At 42.3% G+C, this 19,800-nt stretch overlaps 1 protein-coding gene across 4 annotated transcripts in view; it reads left to right on the top strand.

Annotated features, from left to right (window-relative positions):
• Positions 1–19,800, top strand: part of LOC125901858 (chloride channel protein 2-like) — a 68,626-nt gene that overhangs the window by 41,736 nt on the left and 7,090 nt on the right. For 3 of the 4 annotated variants that reach the window (XM_049597815.1, XM_049597817.1, XM_049597816.1), the window contains 18 exons: positions 636–764; positions 1,138–1,271; positions 1,635–1,715; positions 4,384–4,407; positions 4,901–4,979; positions 7,030–7,155; positions 7,455–7,539; positions 7,996–8,097; positions 10,552–10,654; positions 13,280–13,435; positions 13,519–13,588; positions 13,679–13,789; positions 14,296–14,509; positions 14,729–14,862; positions 16,292–16,536; positions 16,907–17,018; positions 17,130–17,176; positions 19,310–19,378. In XM_049597815.1, coding sequence (XP_049453772.1) covers positions 636–764; positions 1,138–1,271; positions 1,635–1,715; positions 4,384–4,407; positions 4,901–4,979; positions 7,030–7,155; positions 7,455–7,539; positions 7,996–8,097; positions 10,552–10,654; positions 13,280–13,435; positions 13,519–13,588; positions 13,679–13,789; positions 14,296–14,509; positions 14,729–14,862; positions 16,292–16,536; positions 16,907–17,018; positions 17,130–17,176; positions 19,310–19,378 — 2,021 coding nt within the window. The remainder of the gene's footprint in view (positions 1–635; positions 765–1,137; positions 1,272–1,634; positions 1,716–4,383; positions 4,408–4,900; positions 4,980–7,029; positions 7,156–7,454; positions 7,540–7,995; positions 8,098–10,551; positions 10,655–13,279; positions 13,436–13,518; positions 13,589–13,678; positions 13,790–14,295; positions 14,510–14,728; positions 14,863–16,291; positions 16,537–16,906; positions 17,019–17,129; positions 17,177–19,309; positions 19,379–19,800) is intronic. The other variant, XM_049597818.1, reaches the window with a different exon arrangement.

Genomic DNA, 19,800 nt, shown 5'->3' with positions numbered 1-19,800 from the left:
GTGACATATCTCCCGCTGCGCAGAGGATTGTGGGTCAGATTGCATACTACAAAATTGGACCAGATGTAGTAGAACATCCTAGTATTTTTGGCATACTGCATTTGACATGCTATGTATTGGGACATAGTCAGTCTTTTTCTGGCTTAGTATGGTAGTATTGGAACACACAGTCGGCTATGGCGGAAAGCAAAATGTCATGACCACCACGAGGCATTTTTGCAATGGCTCCATTTCTGAAAATCAATTTTCGTTGATGATACTTTTGAATACAGGACTTTGACTTATAATGGGGTAATTTTGTCTTGTTGTATTAGTACTTTTAATACATTTGACTAAAGGTTGAGGTGAGTAGTTTTTCCTCTGCTACCCTGACCAAACAGCAGAAACACTTCTGCTTTTGTGTTCGATAAAATTGATATCAATTTTGATAGTAAGAAAGCTGAAAATGAACGAGGAAAGGGAGCCCACCAAGCTGCTGTAGGTGAGGTAAGATTCATGAATAAGGCAGAGACGGGAGGTCAAAGGGCAGTGAAGGTCAGAGGAATCAGGTTAATATATTCACAACAGATGAATCTGATAAGATGAGGGAAGTGTTTTCTACTGCATTATACTGAGATGAAGTTACGTGTGTGCAGCACAGAAGTGGATGTTGGGTGGACTGGACAGTAACATGCTTCTGCAGTACATCGCCTGGGTCACCTACCCTGTAGTGCTCATCACTTTCTCAGCAGGATTCACTCAGATACTGGCGCCTCAGGCTGTAGGTAAGACACACACACACTCACACACTCACACACACACACACATTTAAGCAATTTATGCATAAACATGTGTATTCATATCTCTAATTCCTAGTCACATGTCTTTGTTTGAATAATGCAACTGGCTCTGTGAGGCATCATCAGGCCTCCAAAGACAAGTGTGTCTCTGTGGTCACGTCTGCAGGAAATCCATACTGTAAACCTCTGATGAGATGTGCATACAGAAAACTATATGAATATCAAGAAGCTGTCCCCCTCACCCACCTCCCTCGCTCTTCATTTTCCTCCCCTCATTCCTCTTTCTGTAATTGCTTTCTTTCAACCCGTCTTTTCTCCCCACTCCATCATCCCACCTGACATCTCCTCCATCTCCCAGGTTCAGGTATTCCAGAGATGAAGACGATACTGAGGGGGGTGGTCCTAAAGGAGTACCTGACATTTAAGACGTTTGTGGCCAAAGTCATTGGTCTGACCTGTGCTCTGGGCAGTGGGATGCCTCTGGGGAAGGAGGTAGAGGGTTTCTTTTTCCTTCATCTCTTCTCATCACAGTCTTCTCGCCTGAACAAATTACACATGACAGATTGCTTGACAGTTTTTGAAGTTTCCTGTCGGGCAGGATATAATAATCTTGCTTCTTCTGGTCTCATTAAAGTCACGGCTGCGAAAATAAGAAAAGTGATTTACTGCTAATAACACTCGCATTTCCCATTTGGGGCTTTATAAAGTTGTTTAAATCTGAATCTGAGCAGGTTTTAATCGTGCAAAGGTTTTGAATAATGTCCCTGGACCTGAGTACAGCATGCTCTGCTAAAATGTGCCCTCAGTCATATCTTGTCTACTAACATCCTAATCTCTCTCCATCCTCCCTCTCAGGGACCCTTCGTTCATGTTGCCAGTCTGTGCGCCGCTCTCCTGAGCAAAGTTATGGCTCCTCTTTTCGGTGGGATTTACATGGTGAGGACAGTAAGCGCATTAAAGACAGGAAGGCAGACTTCCAGGCATGCTGATGCACAAATGAGTCATTGAACCTTGAAAGAATTTCACAGATTGTGTCTCTAAGTGGAGGATTCACCATCAACTAAATGTGCTGTCTTAGAGATTAAAGTGGAAATAGACAAGGTTTTATTTCTTTAATTTACCCTTATGAAGGACATGTTGATTGCACAATGTCAAAGCTATAAAATAATGACTGTCTGATTACATTGGTTCCCTATAAGCCTCGCTTTCACTGTGCAATTCTTTCTTCCGCTGGGTACGATCTTGCGGGAAAATTAAGGCTCTATTTACTGAGCAAAAAATGAAATGCGTCAGCCATTGCACAACCAAAACAGGAATAGGATAGAGCTTTTGTTTTTCCCTGATAGCTATTCGTAGCGAGTGGATGTAACTTCAACTGGTTACGTGACCTGTCCTTGAGCTACATGACTCGCCTAGCATACCTACATATCAGTCCATGATCATCCCCCTTTGCTACGTTTTCTGTTTCAACTTTAAATTTACGTGCTGTTATATTTACAGCAGTTGGTGGTGCCTACTAAACTCAGATATGTAGAAATATTAACCACTTTGTCAGGACGAACCTGTCCTGTTGATAATTAAAATGCAAAATATCTTCCAAATTAATCACTGAATCACACCACCACCACCAACAAAGTCACAGAGCCAAAATCACAGTCAGTGCTTTCCAAACTTTTAACCTTTTTTGTGCAGCTACTCCCCCATAATCCACCTCATGTACTTGACTTAATCTGAGTGACGGAGCAACTTAAAGTTGCTCCTGTCTTTTTCCAAATGATTAAAAGTGAATTGCACTCAGGGGAGGTTTTTTCATAGGCATTTTGGGTCAATTTGACAAATTTCCATCCATAATCAAAGAGGGATCATAGCAGTTACACAGTACTTTATCACCAGGATGCATAAGTGCATCTTTTTCTTTTTATAACCTTTATTTATCTAGGGAAGTTTCATTATGACCAAAGCTATCTTTGTCACGTCGCCCTACTTACACACACACTCACACCAGGAAGCTGCCCACTACAAGCATGGAGTAACTGAGAGTTGAAGGTGCTGTAAACACTTAAAACATTAATATAGCAGCTGAGAACTATCTTCTTTATAAAGATATAGTGGAGTAATATAGTGAGCAAAGAGTCACGCTGTGTGTTGGAATCTGAGTTTCTCTGTTCTTTGTACTGGTTAGCCGCATGTCAAGTCAAGCACCAAATCAAAACAATATGAAAAGGACACTTTTCATATTGAGCAGGTCTAGATCATACTTACAGAGACCCAACAGTTCCCCCATGAGCAAACACTTGGTGGCAGCAGGGAGGAAAAACTACCTTTTAAGATGCAGAATCCTCAAACAAAACCAGGCTCTAGGTGAGCGACTATCTGCCTTGACTGGTTGGGTTTCACGTGCATGTGAATCCCTTTCTTCATGTTCCACTGGTTAGCTAAGTGTCACCCCTCTGCACTACACTAATAATGGCGTCCCAACCCATGGTGGTGGAATGGCATCGTTGTAGAAGCGTGACGTCCACCCTCTGATCCCCCCCCCCCCCAGGTTAACACCATTAGCTCTATCAGCAGTGTTTACATTGTTAGCACCGTTAGCTGCTAGCCGCCAGCTCAGCCATGTGCAGACAATCCCGTCTCAGACTCTGAATCATAAATATGCTCTGAGTGTCGCATACAGCTGCTTTAAGGGCCACCTTTCGGGGCTCTAACAGGGGATCATCACATCCCAAGCTCACTTCTTGCTTAAATCACATTTATTACTGATGATGTAAGTAGCTGAAAACATTTTTGCAGTCAAAATGAAAGGTGGAAATATCTTATCGTGACATCTCTTTTATGTTGAACAACCCACAGTGATTTTTTAATGGATTCAAAGTATTGCAAGATGGATTCTTCCTTTAATCCTTCTGCTTATGAAAAAGCCGAGGCCTAAATAGTCCCTGAGAAGAAATGAGGATGGGCAACATTTACCCACATGGGAGGATTTTCTTGATCTTTGTGTTTTTTTCCTTTGGTCTTCAAAGGTGTGAAGCTGCAAGAAACACACACACATACACCTACACACACACACACACACACACACACACACACACACACACACACACACACAGAGTCCCAGTTATTCTTTAAAAAGTCTTTGATGTTTCCTTGACTTTCTGCCATTCCCCAGGACACACTCTCACCTCCACTCATGCGAGACCGCACCCTGGGCTTCTGTGTAATTCTGCAGTGGACAGTGTGCTATGCTTCTCCTCCATGTGCCAGCAGCACCAGCATCACTCACCATCAGTACGGAGGAAGATAGACTGCAGTGATGAGGAGGAAGAAAAACTCATGTCAGCACAGTTAGAAAGACTGAAATAGTCCAGGGGTCGACTGTGCAGCCATTAAACATAATCAGTCGGGGAAAATGTTAATTCAGTTCACTGCTGAATCAAGACTGTGTTTGCTGAGGCTCATTCGCCGCTTGTTTGATTTTGTGTGGTTTGGATAATAAGTTGGATGTCTTCCAGGAGCAGAAATAAAAAGGTAACCTCTAACACTCGCACAGATCGCACTCACGCATATTTCTGTCTGTTTTTCCTTTTCACTTTCACTGCTAAAGGAAGAGCCCTTTGAGGGGAGCAAGGTATGAAATGCACGAGCCAGATAGTTTCTTTATTGGCAATTCCATCAACATTAATAATCCATGCTGTCCATTTCAGAAGCAGAGATAGACTGATGCTTTTCCATTTGTCTGCGCTGTTTTGAATCTGTTCAGTGAACCGTCGCAGCGAGGCATCGATCTGTGCCGTCCTTGCTTCTATACAAACATCTCATTCCCATGATTCCAACACACAATCCTAGGTTTTCAATTATGGCCTCTCATATCCCACCTCTTGTGTATGCAATCTCCTCGGATGTGAAAAGATACAGCAGCGGCTTTACAGTAAAACTGTTGTGTTTATGAACAGTTGGTGACTTTGGTTTTCATGAGTAATGCATTTGTTGTGTTTGTGTGGCATTTGCACGTACATGTACACCTGTTGTTTGAATGTGTGTGTATTTGCTTGAATGCACGGCTCTGTGTGTGTGTGTGTGTGTGTGTCCACTTGTGTGTATATCTGGCTCTTGTCGTACAGAACGAGCTGAGGAACACAGAGATGCTGTCGGCCGCCTGTGCAGTGGGTGTGGGCTGTTGCTTCGCTGCCCCTATTGGAGGTAAGACAACAAGGCTCCAGCCTCTGATTGAATGCTATCTAATTATGGTAGACAATTACAGGATCTAATTAGATGAGGAGAATATGTACCCCGCTGGCAGCAGAGTGGTGGCCAATCTTGATCAGTCCATCCGTCTAACTCTTTGATTCAGAGCAATGTACTGTATCTCAACAACTGCTGTCGACGTCAGAGTTCACTTGTAAGGTCAAAATGTGCCATCTGATCTAAACCTGTGTCTCAATTTGGATACTTGTGTTTGTACATGTTCATATAGTACACTGTGTCTACACTGTGTATGTACTTGAGTAGTGCGTGAATTTCGACAGGGTTGTGTTGTCTCAAATTGAATGACTTTTGTACACTTACCGGAAATGACGATCATAACATTTGACCTCCTCTTCTTGTTCATGTTCTCCTTGTTCCGCTTGTTCTTGCTCAGTTTTTTTTTTTAATGTTTTTGTTTCTCTTGTTCTTGCTTTTGTTCTTGTTCCCCTTGTTTGTTCTTCTTGTTCATCTTATTCTTTTACCTCATGTTCTTCTTGTTCTTGTACCTCTTGTTCTTGTCATTGTTCTTCTCAGTTTTTTCGTCTTATTCTTGTACCTCTTGTTCTTCTTCTTGCTCCTCTTGTTCTTGTTATTCCTCTTAATGGTAAACAGAGTGATGCAGGAATGAGTAGTTTTATGAGTCAGCAATTTAGCACTCCAGGTTCCCTCATCTCAAAGTCAATGAGTTTATTGTCAGATGCCTCAAATAAAGTCTGTGGTTAACACAAGTTTAAGAGACTTCCACATCTTGTTCTACATCATAAAATACACACATATATAATACCCCATTCTTGAATTTTGAAGCTTTTACACATCATTAAAAGGCGGTTGCTTAGTGGCTAAGTGAGACTACAGAGGTTGTCAGGGACAGTAAACCTCATGCCAAACAAAAAGCTCAGTGGTCATGATGTTGAAGTCATAAGACCGTGGTTTAGTTCGTTCATAGCCTAAAGTTGGCTTTTTAATCATGGCGATTGCTGTTACACTTTAAAAATCATAAAAGCAGTATTCATTTGTGAAGATGATTTTGGTGAACAAAACATGTAAGTATCATAAAATTTTGTTTTACACAGAGCATATTTTCTGCAACAATCCAAAAAAAAATCCCATTAGCTTTTTGTAGAGGAATTCAGGGCAATGTTAACTCCCTGCTTGGCCTACAAAAAAAAAAAAACAGACAGAGCTTTACCGCCAACAGTTGACCACGATTGTCGCCTGCCAAAATATTTGCTGGCTTGTTTGCTTGTTTAATGGGCGCCAGTTTGGTGGTTCCCTCCCCTTCATGTGCATAGTCAAGATGGCGACCATTAAGAGGAAGATGAAAGAGTACACCGTCCTGGTTCTCATAGTGCATAGCATTATACCTTACTTGTCAGTGTGAAAGCACTTACGCACTCAAAATAGGAAGTTGAAGTATATAAAAATACGAATTGAGACACAATTTTAGATCCATGTCAAGAAATGTAGCTAACAAACCAATTTGCACTGACTACCTGAGTTCTTCAGATGGTGATTCTTAATTGATAAAAAACACGTGTTGCCATTTTCAGCAGATATTTGTCTAGAGGGAACAATTTGATCACATAAAGACACTGATGATGCAGCATAGTACACTTGGAAGTGACACGTTGCATTAACTAGACTTCTTTCCTGCCAGATTGTATCTCATGATCTTCATCTGCATATATATATTTATGTATATCGCCTTTATGTAACAAGTTAAAAGTCTCACTGAGATTATTCTTGTTCAAGAATAACCTGGTCAACAGGGCAACATAAACATTGTTACAACAATAAATACAAAGAGACAAATACAACTGTCTGTCACACACTACAAATAACTGAACACAATGTTTATGTAATATGCAGTAAAAAAAAAAAGAAAGATGTAGTTGCCAACTTATAACGGAAATGTAGATGTTCAAATTTCCATAATGGCTGTTTCAACTATTTCTTCAATAAAGTCTCTGAGTGTATTTTAAGTGTGTTTGTTTGTGTGTTGCAGGGGTGCTGTTTAGTATTGAGGTCACTTCCACGTTTTTTGCGGTGAGGAACTACTGGAGGGGCTTCTTCGCCGCCACCTTCAGTGCCTTCATATTCAGAGTGTTGGCAGTGTGGAATCAGGAGGAAGGTACAGGACAAATAATTTATCAAAGTCCTTATCCCATGTTTTTATTTACAGTTTTCTGTGTTTGTGTATCTCGGTGTGTCTTTTTCAGTTGTCTGGATTGATGATGAATAAGATCTGGAGGGAGTTAGGGAATATTATTTGAGTTTTATCTTGCTTTATATTATTAATCATTTAATGGGGCAGGGTCAGTATTATATATTAAATGATGTGTGATTGTGTCCAGTCAGTTTGTATCTGTAACAGACAGCCATATTGCTGTGCAGTCCACACAGGGTGACAACACTCCTCTATTCCCTCAGAGACCATCACTGCTCTCTTTAAGACCCGTTTCCGTCTTGACTTCCCGTTTGACCTTCAGGAGCTTCCAGCGTTTGCCATCCTCGGGTGAGTGTGTTTCCCTGGACTGACGCCATATTAAGCCCTGATCCCAGAGCAGTTTGGCGCCTAAGAGATCTAAGAGTCTCTCTCTGTAGTCTCGCCCTGGTCACATTCACATTCCTGCTGTGAGTCTGAAGGTTGATTTGTATCCGATGAACGGGGCATGAAATTAACTTTTTACTCTGATGATTACAAATAGAAGCTGTATCCACATTGTCACGTGCCAGATTTGATTTGTTTGATGGCGAAATGTTTTAATAGAGAGAAATAAAAAATGAACATCAGTTGGCTTCCTGTCAAAGAGCCCTGGTAAACTGACCTAACCAGGGGCAGTAAAATTGTATTTCAGTGGCAGTGTGATTGCTTTTCAGTGTAGCTGGATTTGTTTTGTCCTGGGGTGCTCTTCTCTTTCACCGTCAACAGACTAAACAGGTGTGTCTCTGTCTGTCTGTCTGTCTGTAGGATTGCCTGTGGTTTTGGTGGTGCTCTGTTTGTCTACCTGAACCGCCTAATTGTGGAGTGCATGAGGAAACAGAAGACTATTAACAAGTTCTTGCTGAGGAAGTGAGTATCTAACTCATGATGCCACACCCAACATTTACTCCTTTGTGGATCAAACTGAATGAAAAATTCATCCCATCGATATTTTGGGAAATGCACTCATTCACTGTCTTGCTGTGAGCTAGGTGAGAGGATCGATACCACTGTCATGTCTGCATGGTTGAGTGTGAAGCCACTTCCAGAAGAGTGTTTGCTTAGCTTTGCATGAAGACTGGAAACAGGAGGAAACTGCTTGTCTGGCTCAACTTGCAAAAATACACTTTTGGGTTTTGTACAAATAAACCAAACAAGATATAGAAAGTTAATAGGTGTGGCACTAGTAGGTGGATTTTGCCACCTCTAGACAGAGCATGGCTACCCGTTTCCTGTCTTTGTGTTTAAGCTAAGATAACTGGCTAGTTTCTATAGCTTCATATCAAGTGTACAAATATCAGAGGAGTATCAGTCTTATCATGTATCTCTCAGCAGGACAGCTAATAAGCAGTTTTCCCAAAATATTGTTTTATTCCTTTAAAGGAGCTCCCTACGACATTCAGAGCATATCTTTGATTCAGAGTCTGGGATTGTCTGCGCATGGCTCTCAACATGAAGTTGGCTGTGCTGGTAGCTAGCAGCTAACAATGCTAATAGCATAAACAGTGCAAACAGTGACTACCATGCTAATAGAGCTAAGCTAATGCTTCTGGGACAAAGCTGTCCCAATGTAAGCGATACCCACCTGGGTTTGCACCGGGTTTGTTATAAAAAATCTTGGAAAAGTTACAGAATTAGAAAAACTGTTTTCCAGGCCTGGAAATAGTTTAGAGTTAGCAGAATGTTTTGGGAAAGTTCTGAGTATACATTTTTTACATTATGTGAAATATGTTCTTGTATTAATAAATTAAATTCTAGTGTAAGGCTACGTGACTGTTTAAACCAGTGGTTCCCAATTGGTTTAGCCACGAGGTCCAGATTTCTCCTCAGTCATTAGTTCAAAGTCTACACAGTTTAATATATCCAGCACTGTACTTGCTTTGACTGTGTTGTTGAGCTCGTTTGCTGTAGCTATCAAGTAGCTGTTTGTTAGTGACTCACTCTACAGTAGGAAACAGCACATCAGAATAAAAGCTCTGTGCCAGAAATTCACTGTACTTCAAAATAAAGTGTGTTTTTTACAGACTTGACATGTTTGCAAGTCTCTTGTGGTCCATTCAGTGTGGACCTGTGACCCACTTTTGAACTGTGACCCACCATTTGGGAACTGCTGGTTTAAAATATGTTCATAAAAGTCCTGCCAACATGTCAAATGTTATGCCAAATATGTTCTTGTAATAAAAATTTAAACTCCATTGGCATGCAGCTAGTTGGCAGCAGAATGTCTAACATGCAAGTATTGTTAGAGAGCACTGGAAGTTTGCTTCTCGGCAAATGCCTGGGAAGTACGTGTTAATGATGTATGGCTTTAAAACGACAAATATAACACATGGCTCAAAAGAGATACAGATCCCCGCCACGCTGGAAGGATGCCTTGCACCAAAACATATGAGATTGGAAACATTGGGAAGCAGCTCTGGTCAGCCATGGTGCTCATCAGACTACATACGTAAGCACATATTTCAGGCCTGCTGTAGCTAGGCCAGATAACGTAACCCTTCTACCAGTATGGCAAGCATGTGTATAGCTGCGGGGCAACCTCAACTGCTGCTCCACCAATCCATTGCTGCATTGGCTGGTGTGATGTGGGCACTGAGGATGGTCATCTCACATTATTTGTAAAGCTCTTGTGCAGAGCTCTGTTTTCAAACAGCGGAATAGTGGCTAGATTTAGCTATGGGGAAACATTTGGAGTTGTCGCCCAGGCAGGCTATTTTAAACTACTTTAATAAAGTCATGTAAAGGGGGTAAGATATTGTGGGAAAGTTTTTAAAATGCATTGGTAAAAATGTGTTGGAATCCTGGAGTGCAGTCCAGAGCGGCAGTATTTTGCTAGCCAATGGGAGAGACTTACATGCGCTAACATGCATGTCAGACTGTTTACCACAACATCGAAGAAAGAGGCTCGGATTTCAACACACACAGAGGTAGCGTGACTTCACTCTCTGCTCAGGACGCCATTACTCCACTATATTTTGTCATAGCAAAAGCTGTTTGCTGTGACATCAATGTTCTGAATGTCGCATGGAGACCCTTTAAAATTCCAATAAATATAAAAGCCACATTTTAAGTAGTTAAATTTTGAATAAACAAAACTGAAGGATCAAAATCCCGCTCATGTGCCCTTAAACTAGTGCTTCAAATTGGCTGTGGAGTCTTATGCCACATTCTGAATGTAATATTGGGGAATGTAGGTAAAGTCCTTGTATGAATTGGGTCAGTTTCACACATCACAGGGAGCTATTTATAGTTCCCCATCCTCCCCACCCAGAAATCAAGTATAAGCACATAGTGTGACAAGTGCACCCATTAATGACCCCGTAGTCCTTCTCTTCCTGTCAGGCGCCTGTTGTATCCCGCACTTGTCACCCTGCTGGTCTCCACTCTCACGTTCCCTCCAGGCTTCGGGCAGTTCATGGCCGGACAGGTGAGAAAATATTTTCACGCTCTTATGACAGCATGAAAGCTTCGACTGTTGTTGGATGATTGATGGTGATTTTTAATGAAGTGAGAGTTGGTGTCAGGTTGAGGGTCATCTGGCTCCTCTTGTATGATAGCATAAGCTGTTTAATCGCTACCATGTTTCCTGATATGACTATAAAGACAAAGCAAAATTAAAAATAACATTTTTTGAACAAATGCAACCAACAGAAATCAGATGCTTATTGTCTTATTGTCTTATTGTCTATATTCAGGCTTCTCTGCTCAGTTGACGATTGCTTGTAGTTGCTAAATACAAAACTCGCTGATGCAACACTGCAGTGTTTGTGCAGAAATAAAACAAAGGAATAAGCATCTGATTCAGATTAAATGGATATTGCAGACACATTGTACTGCCACCGGAAACGTTTGACAAGTAACACAACAAAGTGAAATGTAGTTTGAGCTTTTTTTAGAGATGCAGAGCACACAGTTTTTGCGCTTGTGTTGCCTGTGCACCTGTCGCATAGCACAATGATCCTGCAAAACAAGCCATTTAGATGCATTGTGAGACTTTAGAGACTGTCAAAACATGTTAAAAACATCTGCTAGTGAGGTGAGTGAATAACTTTTATTTTCCCTGTGCAGCTTTCAAACATTTATTGAAGAAAAAAAATCTGACGTAAAAAGACAAATTGCTGCACTGGCATCAGCAGGTATCTGCATGCAGAATTTGTAGGTGATGGGACAAGATTTTGGTATGTGAAGCGTTCTGGTTTCCATTTGTAGTCTGTTTGTAGTCTGAGCAGTATTGACCGGTCATGTTTGAGTGGCAGGTAAACCTTCCATGTGGAGAGTAAACTGAGACAGAACATATCGGCTGAAATGCAATATTGGAACCCATCTGACCACCTGAAGATGATTTAGCTCCTTTCTATTTTTTATGTCTTCACCCCGTCGACAGCCGTTGCCAGAGGCATTATGTTTTCAGGTTGTCTGTCCATAGGTACCTATGTCCCATTGTTGTGAACGTGATATCTTAGAAGTGCTCTGAGGGAATTTCTTTAGATTTGGCACAAAAATCCACTTGGACTCAGTCAGTGTGACCTCACTAAACATGTTTTGGCCATAACTCAAGGATTCATATGGTAACTGTGACAAAATTTCACACAAATGTCTAATAGAATAAAATGATAAAGTGATAGGGCTGCCCCTGACTAAGAATTTTCCTAGTCAACCAATAGTCGTCATTTAGGGCCACTAGTCGACTAGTCACTCGCATGTTTACAATATTAATTTGATTATTAAATTATATATTTTGGGCGGGGCAACACAATGGTTTGAGTTGAAGGTGTGAGAAAGAATAGTATCAGTAACATTGTTAACACTGTGCTACATTACAGAGAAATACAAACCGTACTAATGAACCTTCATTAATATAGGCCTATATTTTATCTACAAGTGCACGTCACACACTGAGCGAGCTGCCTGTTAATGACGCTGTGGGCTAATGGGCATGTAGCTACTTCCATGTTTCAGATGATACGTCATGTTTGTAGTCGACCAATGAAGATGAGTTTACATATCACCTTGGGTTCGTCCTTCACCTTCTCAAAATGATCCCACACTTTGGATTTCCTGCCCGACATGTTATTAACTAGCCTGTGGAATAACAGCAGGTACCAGCCCTGGAAATTAACCTGACTCCTGTCTGACTGCTGAGCGTGGACACTTCCTGTCTCTGTCCTTTCAAATTAAATTCCCACATGGTCCAGTCATATAGGTTTTGATTTGTTTTGAAAAGGCACAGCTCCTAATAGAGTTTTACTTTTTTTTTTTTTTACTGTGACTGAACGACCAATGAAATCTTGACGACTGTTTGGTCGACTATAAGAGGGCAGCCCTGTGAAGGGATGGTATTTTATATTCAAAAGGTCAAAGGTCAGCTTCACTGTGACGTCATAATATTGTGCATAGAACACTTCTGGACTTTATTCAATGTCATATCTCAGGAACAGAAGAGGAGACATTTGTTCAAATAGTGAATTTGTGACATTAATCTTGGGTAGAGATTAGCCAAAATGACCATTGCTCAGAGGAGGAAGTCTTGGCCCAGATGCCCCCTTTACCTACCTTCACTGGAGCCACCTAAATATTTGTATTTGCCCCTAGAGGCTAATTGTCCTCAGAGCGATAGCTGATTAGTTTAAAAATGTAAAGCAGGTGAAATTATCTCACCTTTACGTTCATTTTTTTGTTTGTTTGTTTGTTTGTTTGTTTTTTCATTTAAAAGTCAGTAACACCCAAAGTGGCCATTTAAAATTGAGTTTGCAGTGCACAGATTACAAAAAAGATTAAAGTCCCTTGAATGTACTTTATTTCACCAGGATAATCGACTCAGTATCATTAATGCTATCATTAAGGGACTCCTGGGATTTATAAAAAAACAACAGTAAAAACAAAACATAGCAGCAGTATCAAATGCAGCATTTTAAGCTGCAGGAATTTCCAGTAGATGTAGATCCCAGCGCAGCCTTCACTGCTGACCTTTGCGGCCTCCTGCACCGGTCTGTCATGTACGCTGAATTAAGAAACAGACATTCAGATGACCTCTCTCGTGTTGACCCCTCAGCTGACGCAGCAAGAGTCTCTGGTCGCACTATTCGACAACCGCACATGGTGCCGCCAGGGCGTGGCGGAGGAATTTGACTACATCAGCCACAACCACGCCTGGAAGCACCCACAGGTCAACGTCTTCATCACACTCATCCTCTTCATCATCATGAAGGTAGGCCTTTGACATGTGTCTAGAGAACATTGTAGGATTTGACTTTTGATGATTCGTTACACGTGCTTGTCTCTTTGTTTCAGTTCTGGATGTCCGCTGTGGCCACCACCATGCCTGTCCCATGCGGAGCCTTCATGCCAGTTTTTCTTATCGGTGAATACAATCTACTGCATTTTTTAATGTCTCTACTGCAGTGGTAAGAAGCTCTCTAACTAATTTCCTCCATCTTTGTGTGATGGACAGGTGCAGCATTTGGCAGACTTGTCGGAGAGATCATGGCAGCCATGTTTCCTGATGGGATACATGCAGTCGGCAACGTGTATCCCATAGTCCCCGGCGGTTATGCTGTCGTTGGTGAGTTCTCTTTTTCTGTAATTCACCATTTTGTATCTGATTTGCCTTGATAACTAATTTTCAGGCCACTTTTCACTTTTCCTCTCTCCTGTGTGATTGGAGTCGTCCCCGCCGCACAGCTTCAGACTTCATACCAGCTTATAGAATGTGACTGATGAAAACTGATTCCACTTAAATTGGACTACATTTTGGGCCGAAGTAAAATAGAAAATCGTTCCATACAAAATTACCACGGTCATGACTCACTGGTTAGCGTGACAGGAGGGCGCTAAATGTTATGAATTAGAATGACATCCCGCAGAAAATCTGGTTTGGATTTGCTGTCTTGCACGAAAATCTTCCCTGATTAATCACACACAGACAGTGTGCACATTCAACATCACATTATACAGTCTAATGTTTAATTCCTGTTAAAAAAAATATGTTTGATCTCCTCTAATAACTGCATTAATGGTTTTAAAGAGGCTAGACAGAAAAGGATTTTTCTTAAATTCCCTCCTACACAGGTGCTGCAGCGTTGTCTGGAGCAGTCACCCACACTGTATCCACAGCAGTCATAGTGTTTGAGCTGACTGGTCAGATCTCCCACATCCTGCCTGTGATGATCGCTGTGATCCTGGCCAACGCCGTGGCCCAGGCGCTCCAACCATCACTGTACGACTCCATCATCCGCATCAAGAAACTCCCTTATCTGCCTGAACTGGGCATGGGACATCACGAGTGAGTCTGCAGCGTTCACATTAGCCACCTGTTTGTTTTCAGTGAATGCTCAGGACGGAGCGGCCCCTTGTATTTATATTTTTTATTCTTTTTTTCTACTGGTTCTGTGCCCTCATTTGTTTTGTATCTCCTGTCTCGCTTTTCATTTCCTTCCCTTTCTTGTTTCTGTGTCTCTTTGCTCCCCCTTCTCATCACTTCCTCCCCTCTTCCATGTTTCAGGAAGTATAATATCCGTGTGGAGGACATCATGGTCAGGGATGTGCGCTTTATCACTCTTAACTCTTGCTATCGGGACCTGCAGGAGATGCTGCTGACTGGTCATCTCAAAACACTGGCCCTGGTTGAGTCCAGCGGTGAGTGCATGGCAAAAAAAACCCCCATCTTTGTAAGTGTCAGGGTTCAACGTCATAGTAGTGCAGCAGTCCTGTCAAATTTCTCAGGCTGCTGGTGTTTTGATTCAAGTGTTGATATAATACCAGGGTTTCAGTATGGAAACCTTATTTTAAGGAATATAAACGTGTTTTTCTATAAATATTAAAAAAAACAGCACAAAACAGAATTAACCACGCTGCCTGTGTGATCTTAACGTAACATCTATTGCATGTCTGTCCATCCTGGAAGAGCGATCCCTCCTCAGTTGCTCCTCCTGAGGAATCTACTATTTTTTTTTACAGTTTTTAAGGGGGAGTTTTTCCTTATCCGCTGTGAGGGTCCAAGGACAGAGGGATGTCGTATGCTGTAAAGCCCTCTGAGGCTTTATAGATAAAATTGAATTGAATTGAACACAAGAAGTTTAACTCTAGAAGATAATGAATATTTGGTATTTGAGAGGTTTTGATTACCTGATAGAGACAATTGTCAACTCGTTAAACTCTGTTTTCATCTTCAGTCTGGCACTGCTCTAACTGATTCTGTTGGAAAGGGAGATTCAATTTTCCAAAACCGATCAACGCACCAGGGCATCTGCCTGAACCTAGTGTGATTTTAAGTCAACCCCTATCTGCCCCACAATGCACCGAACCCTGATTCCTGTCCCTGTGGACAGGTGGTGGGTGGTGGACCCACAGGGCAGCTGTGCTCAGCCTTACAGATAGGGTAAGGTGCTCAGACATCCAGAGGAAGCTCGAAGCTTACGTGTCGAAAGGGGTCAGTCGAGGTGGTTCAGACATCTGATCAGGATGCCTCCTGGGCGCCTCCTGTTACAGGTGTTTCGGGCCTTGGGGTCCCCCAGGAAGAGCTGGAAAGCATTGCTAGGGAGAGGGACGTCTGAGGTGCTTTGCTTGGCCTGCTGCCCCTGTGACCCAGCCCCGGATAAGCCTGTGAAAATAGATGGATGGATGGATCTAGCCACATCTCTATTTTGCCTATAGTGCTCACCATTGTTGTAATTACTCCTCAGTGGTTCTGGCGCACAATTTGACAACGTTTGAAAAACAGCTTAATAACGGCGTTAGTCCAGCCTTCGGTGCTGATTGGATCATTTTGTATTTTAACTGAAAAACCATTGTTTCATGTTACGACGCCAGTCAACTCAGTGGAGTGGGCAGATTCAAAGGTCTGGACGCAGCAGATACCACATCCAGCAAGCAGTCAGGTTAGATACTCAGTCCTGTTCAGGACAAAGAACTTAACTGCTTCTCAGTTGAAATGATGTCACCAATTTTGATAGGATTATTTAAAGATTATTATAATGAAAGTTATTATCTGCCACTTTTATCTCATTCCCCTGCTTAACAAATTTTCTGTCACCTCTGTCCGTCCTTTTCTACCCCCCTCCTTCAGACTCCATGATCCTGCTGGGCTCCATAGAGCGCCTGCAGCTCCAGTCGCTGCTCGCGCTTCAGCTGGGCCACCAGCGGAGGCTGGAGTACCTCCGCCAGCTGGCCCAAGACAACGGCACCCACAATCACCTGCCCAGCCTGACCACCGACAGCACGCCCAGCTCCCCCTCCTCCCACACCAACACCAACGCCTCGTCCAACACCAGCGCTCGCCAAGTGGTCCGCTTCCTGGTGAGCACCCAACAGGTGTGAGGCGTCCGGGGGCGCCAGGGCTGGGCTGGGGCCAAGTCTGGGTTGGGTTGTAGTGGTAGACTAAAAGTGGATCAGCCACAGCATGTGTGAAGCATGTAGCAGTAGGTAAAGGCACAGATGGAGTTTTTGGACAACTGTTGTGGTAAGTGTTTACTGTTAACTGTGAATGTGCTTTAATCCTACATTAACATTAACACATGTCTTCTGTGTCTCTGTCGTCTGTGCCCTTACCTGTGCTGTCCTGTTTGTTTATGTGCATGTGCTCGTATTTGTTTTTTTCTGTGGCCTTGTTTGTATTTGTGTATGTGTGTTTGTGCATGCATGCTCGTGTCTGGCTTCCTCTGTTAATATATTTTCCATGTAGATCTCCACAGAGGAGTCTTCCTCCTTCAGCCCAGTGGTTTCCAATGTTCAACTTCCTCTGAAATCTGCCTTGAAAACTGTGTCCGCCATCAGCGACACAGAGACGCCAAATAGTATGTACTTTACATCGCTGCCAACCTGGAATACTGAGAACAAACACATTGAAATAATAATATTTCAAATCCAGATGGAATAAAAACCGATTTTTGTGTGTTCTCCCCGAGGCTCTCAGACCCTCTCCTGTGCTGACCAAGACAAAGAGCTGCTGGAGGTGAGCAAGACAGAGGGATACCATGTACGTGTGGGTGCAAGTGTACCGTATGAATGTGACATTGTATACGTGGGTGTGTGTGCTCTCTCTGAGTCCACGCGTATGCCGTCCTCCACCTCCTCCTCTGCCTCCTGCTGACGGGCAGAATCCACCCACAGGCAGCAGGGTTTTCCTGTGTGATCTCATGCTGTCAAGTTTTGTTTTAAAACTTTTGTGAGTCACTACACAACACATTCACTGCCAGTCAAACGTTTTTGAACATCCTACGTGTTAGCATTTTTGGTTATATTTTAAAACACAAAGGACTGGACAGCGCTCCAGTTTGACTTTTTAATGTTGCCACAGGGATGTTTCTTACCTGAAACATCCGTTATATCTTAAGCAAGCAGTGCAGCGCCCGTTCAAAACATGCCTGTGCTAGAGTGTATGCATCATTTGCTAACAGCCGTTTGGGACAAGGCTATTTCCTGGAACAAACAACCTTCATTCCAAAAGTTACATTGCTGATTCTTGAAATGTTTGCTACAGCGTAACATCTTCAGTCTCTCTTTTATTATCTGTTCTTGAATGTACTATAGGGAGTGACAGAGAGGAAGCTATACCCAACTGGCAAAATTGAAGCCAACATCAAAGTACCAAAAACTGCAGTTCCTTGAATGACCACTTGAGGCTGGCTCCAGAAGCGAGTCAATCACCGCAGACACCCATGTTAAAATGCCCACCTTTACAGCAGAAATGTTCACAGCCTGGCACAAAAAACGTTTTACGTCTCGTTAGCTAATTTCTTCGTTAATAACATCAACTCACCCATTTTAATCTGTCCAGATACGGTCATTTCCAGCTCCAAAAATCCAAGATGGCAACAGCAGTACACCTGCCAAGTGTGAAGCTGATCAGATGAACAGTTGTCAGGAAAATCAAAGGGCCGACAGACAGACAGAGACTCTCTCACTTTAGTTAGATGCATAATGGTGTTTTGCAATGTCGTAAAGACACTGTCGACGCACTGGTGGGTTATTCATTATTCAAACACACAGAACTTTATTCCAATTTTGTTGGAGATCCCAAAGTTTACAAAGTACCAGTCTGTCAGGATCAGTTTTGGGGAAATGTGTACAAACATATTTCCATCTGATGAAAAAATTGAGTCATGGGTTTAAATATTTCACTCCGTGTAAATGTCATGCAGCTCATAGTTACCAAACTTTTTCTGTAATGCCCCCTCTGTGAGCAATGAAATCCCCTCGTTCACAAATTTCCACTGACCAGTAACAATATAAAGTCACTCACCAATGCTGACAAAATGGGGCAAGTTGAAATGTTTTAAAATAAATTTATCAAGAACATGAGCCAGGCATTTCTTTCTTTCTTTTTTGGTTGTATTAATGAACAACACTAAGGGTCTACAGCCATGCAAGCAGCTCTGTAAGGTTCAGCGGTCCTTTGAGCTAAATGTTCATCATGCTGTTTAGCTGCTACAATGTTCACTTGTTCACCACCTTAGTTTAGCGTGTTAGCATGCTAACATTCACTAATTAGCATCAAACACAAAGTACAGCTGAGACTGATGGGGTTGTTTTCAGGGTATTTGGTCACGAACCAAACTTTTTGACAAATCAGGAGTTTTGACACAAGAAGAAAAGTCAAAGGATCATCAAAGTTATTACATTTCATCCTGAGGGAAACGTGGATGAACAAAATAATTGTGGAGACATTTCACTGGAAACCAAAAAGCTGATTTAATAATCTGTAACAGTGTCAGCCAGGGTGGAATTATTTCGTTTTTGTCGACCTTTAAGCTCCTTAAGGGGACATTTGAGGGAGAAGAAAGTGCTGAATAAAAATGTTAAAATGTGAGGTGTTCAAATACCTTTACTCCAGCAGTGTCTCTACCATCCAGTGTTGTATTAACATTGGGTTCCATGTACAGATTTTGTGCCCTCACCTCACCTTCATCCGTGGTGTAGTAATTATACCCTTTCAGCAACATTGTGCTCACATCTCAGGGACTTCTCCTGGTAGAAGTCAGACTGGGATCCAGTGTTGCAGAGACACCATGTAAGGGTGTCAAACTGTTCACTGATGCTGTGTTAATGTTGTGCTGTGTTGATGCCTTCTCTCCCCGACTGGAAGAGCCCGGCTGGGCCGGCTCCTCCTGAAAAAAGAAAGCCCAAGCCCAAACGAGTGAGGATCTCCATGGCGGTAAGATTGTCTGCCGCCTAGAGACTGTTGCTTAGTAACCGTTGCCTTGCAACACACACGTAGTGAGTGCTGGACCAAAATATTTATGGTGCACCAGTCAAAGCATTGGAGTGGCTTTGCAGAGAGAGCGAGAGAAAGTGTGTGTGTGAGAGAGAGACGGGGCAATTTCTTTGTTAAGTGGTAACGGTTTCATCATCTTTTCAACATCAGTGTTAAACCAAATGTTACATCAGCTTTCTCTCTGTTAGTGCTCGTTCTGTGTGTGGTGGTGTCATCATGTCTTTTGGAGAATTTGTTTTGTGTTTAATTTGAAGGTGCTTGACTCTTACAGTTGGTGGTGTTATTGGTGTTGTCAGTATAGTTTGATGGGTGCTGGGTTCACAGTTTGACCTGTTAACCAAACTGTGCTCTCACCTTTACCT

Source organism: Epinephelus fuscoguttatus, linkage group LG15, assembly GCF_011397635.1.
Source record: "Epinephelus fuscoguttatus linkage group LG15, E.fuscoguttatus.final_Chr_v1".
NCBI lineage: Eukaryota > Metazoa > Chordata > Actinopteri > Perciformes > Serranidae > Epinephelus > Epinephelus fuscoguttatus.
This window is presented reverse-complemented; position numbering and strand designations above follow the sequence as displayed.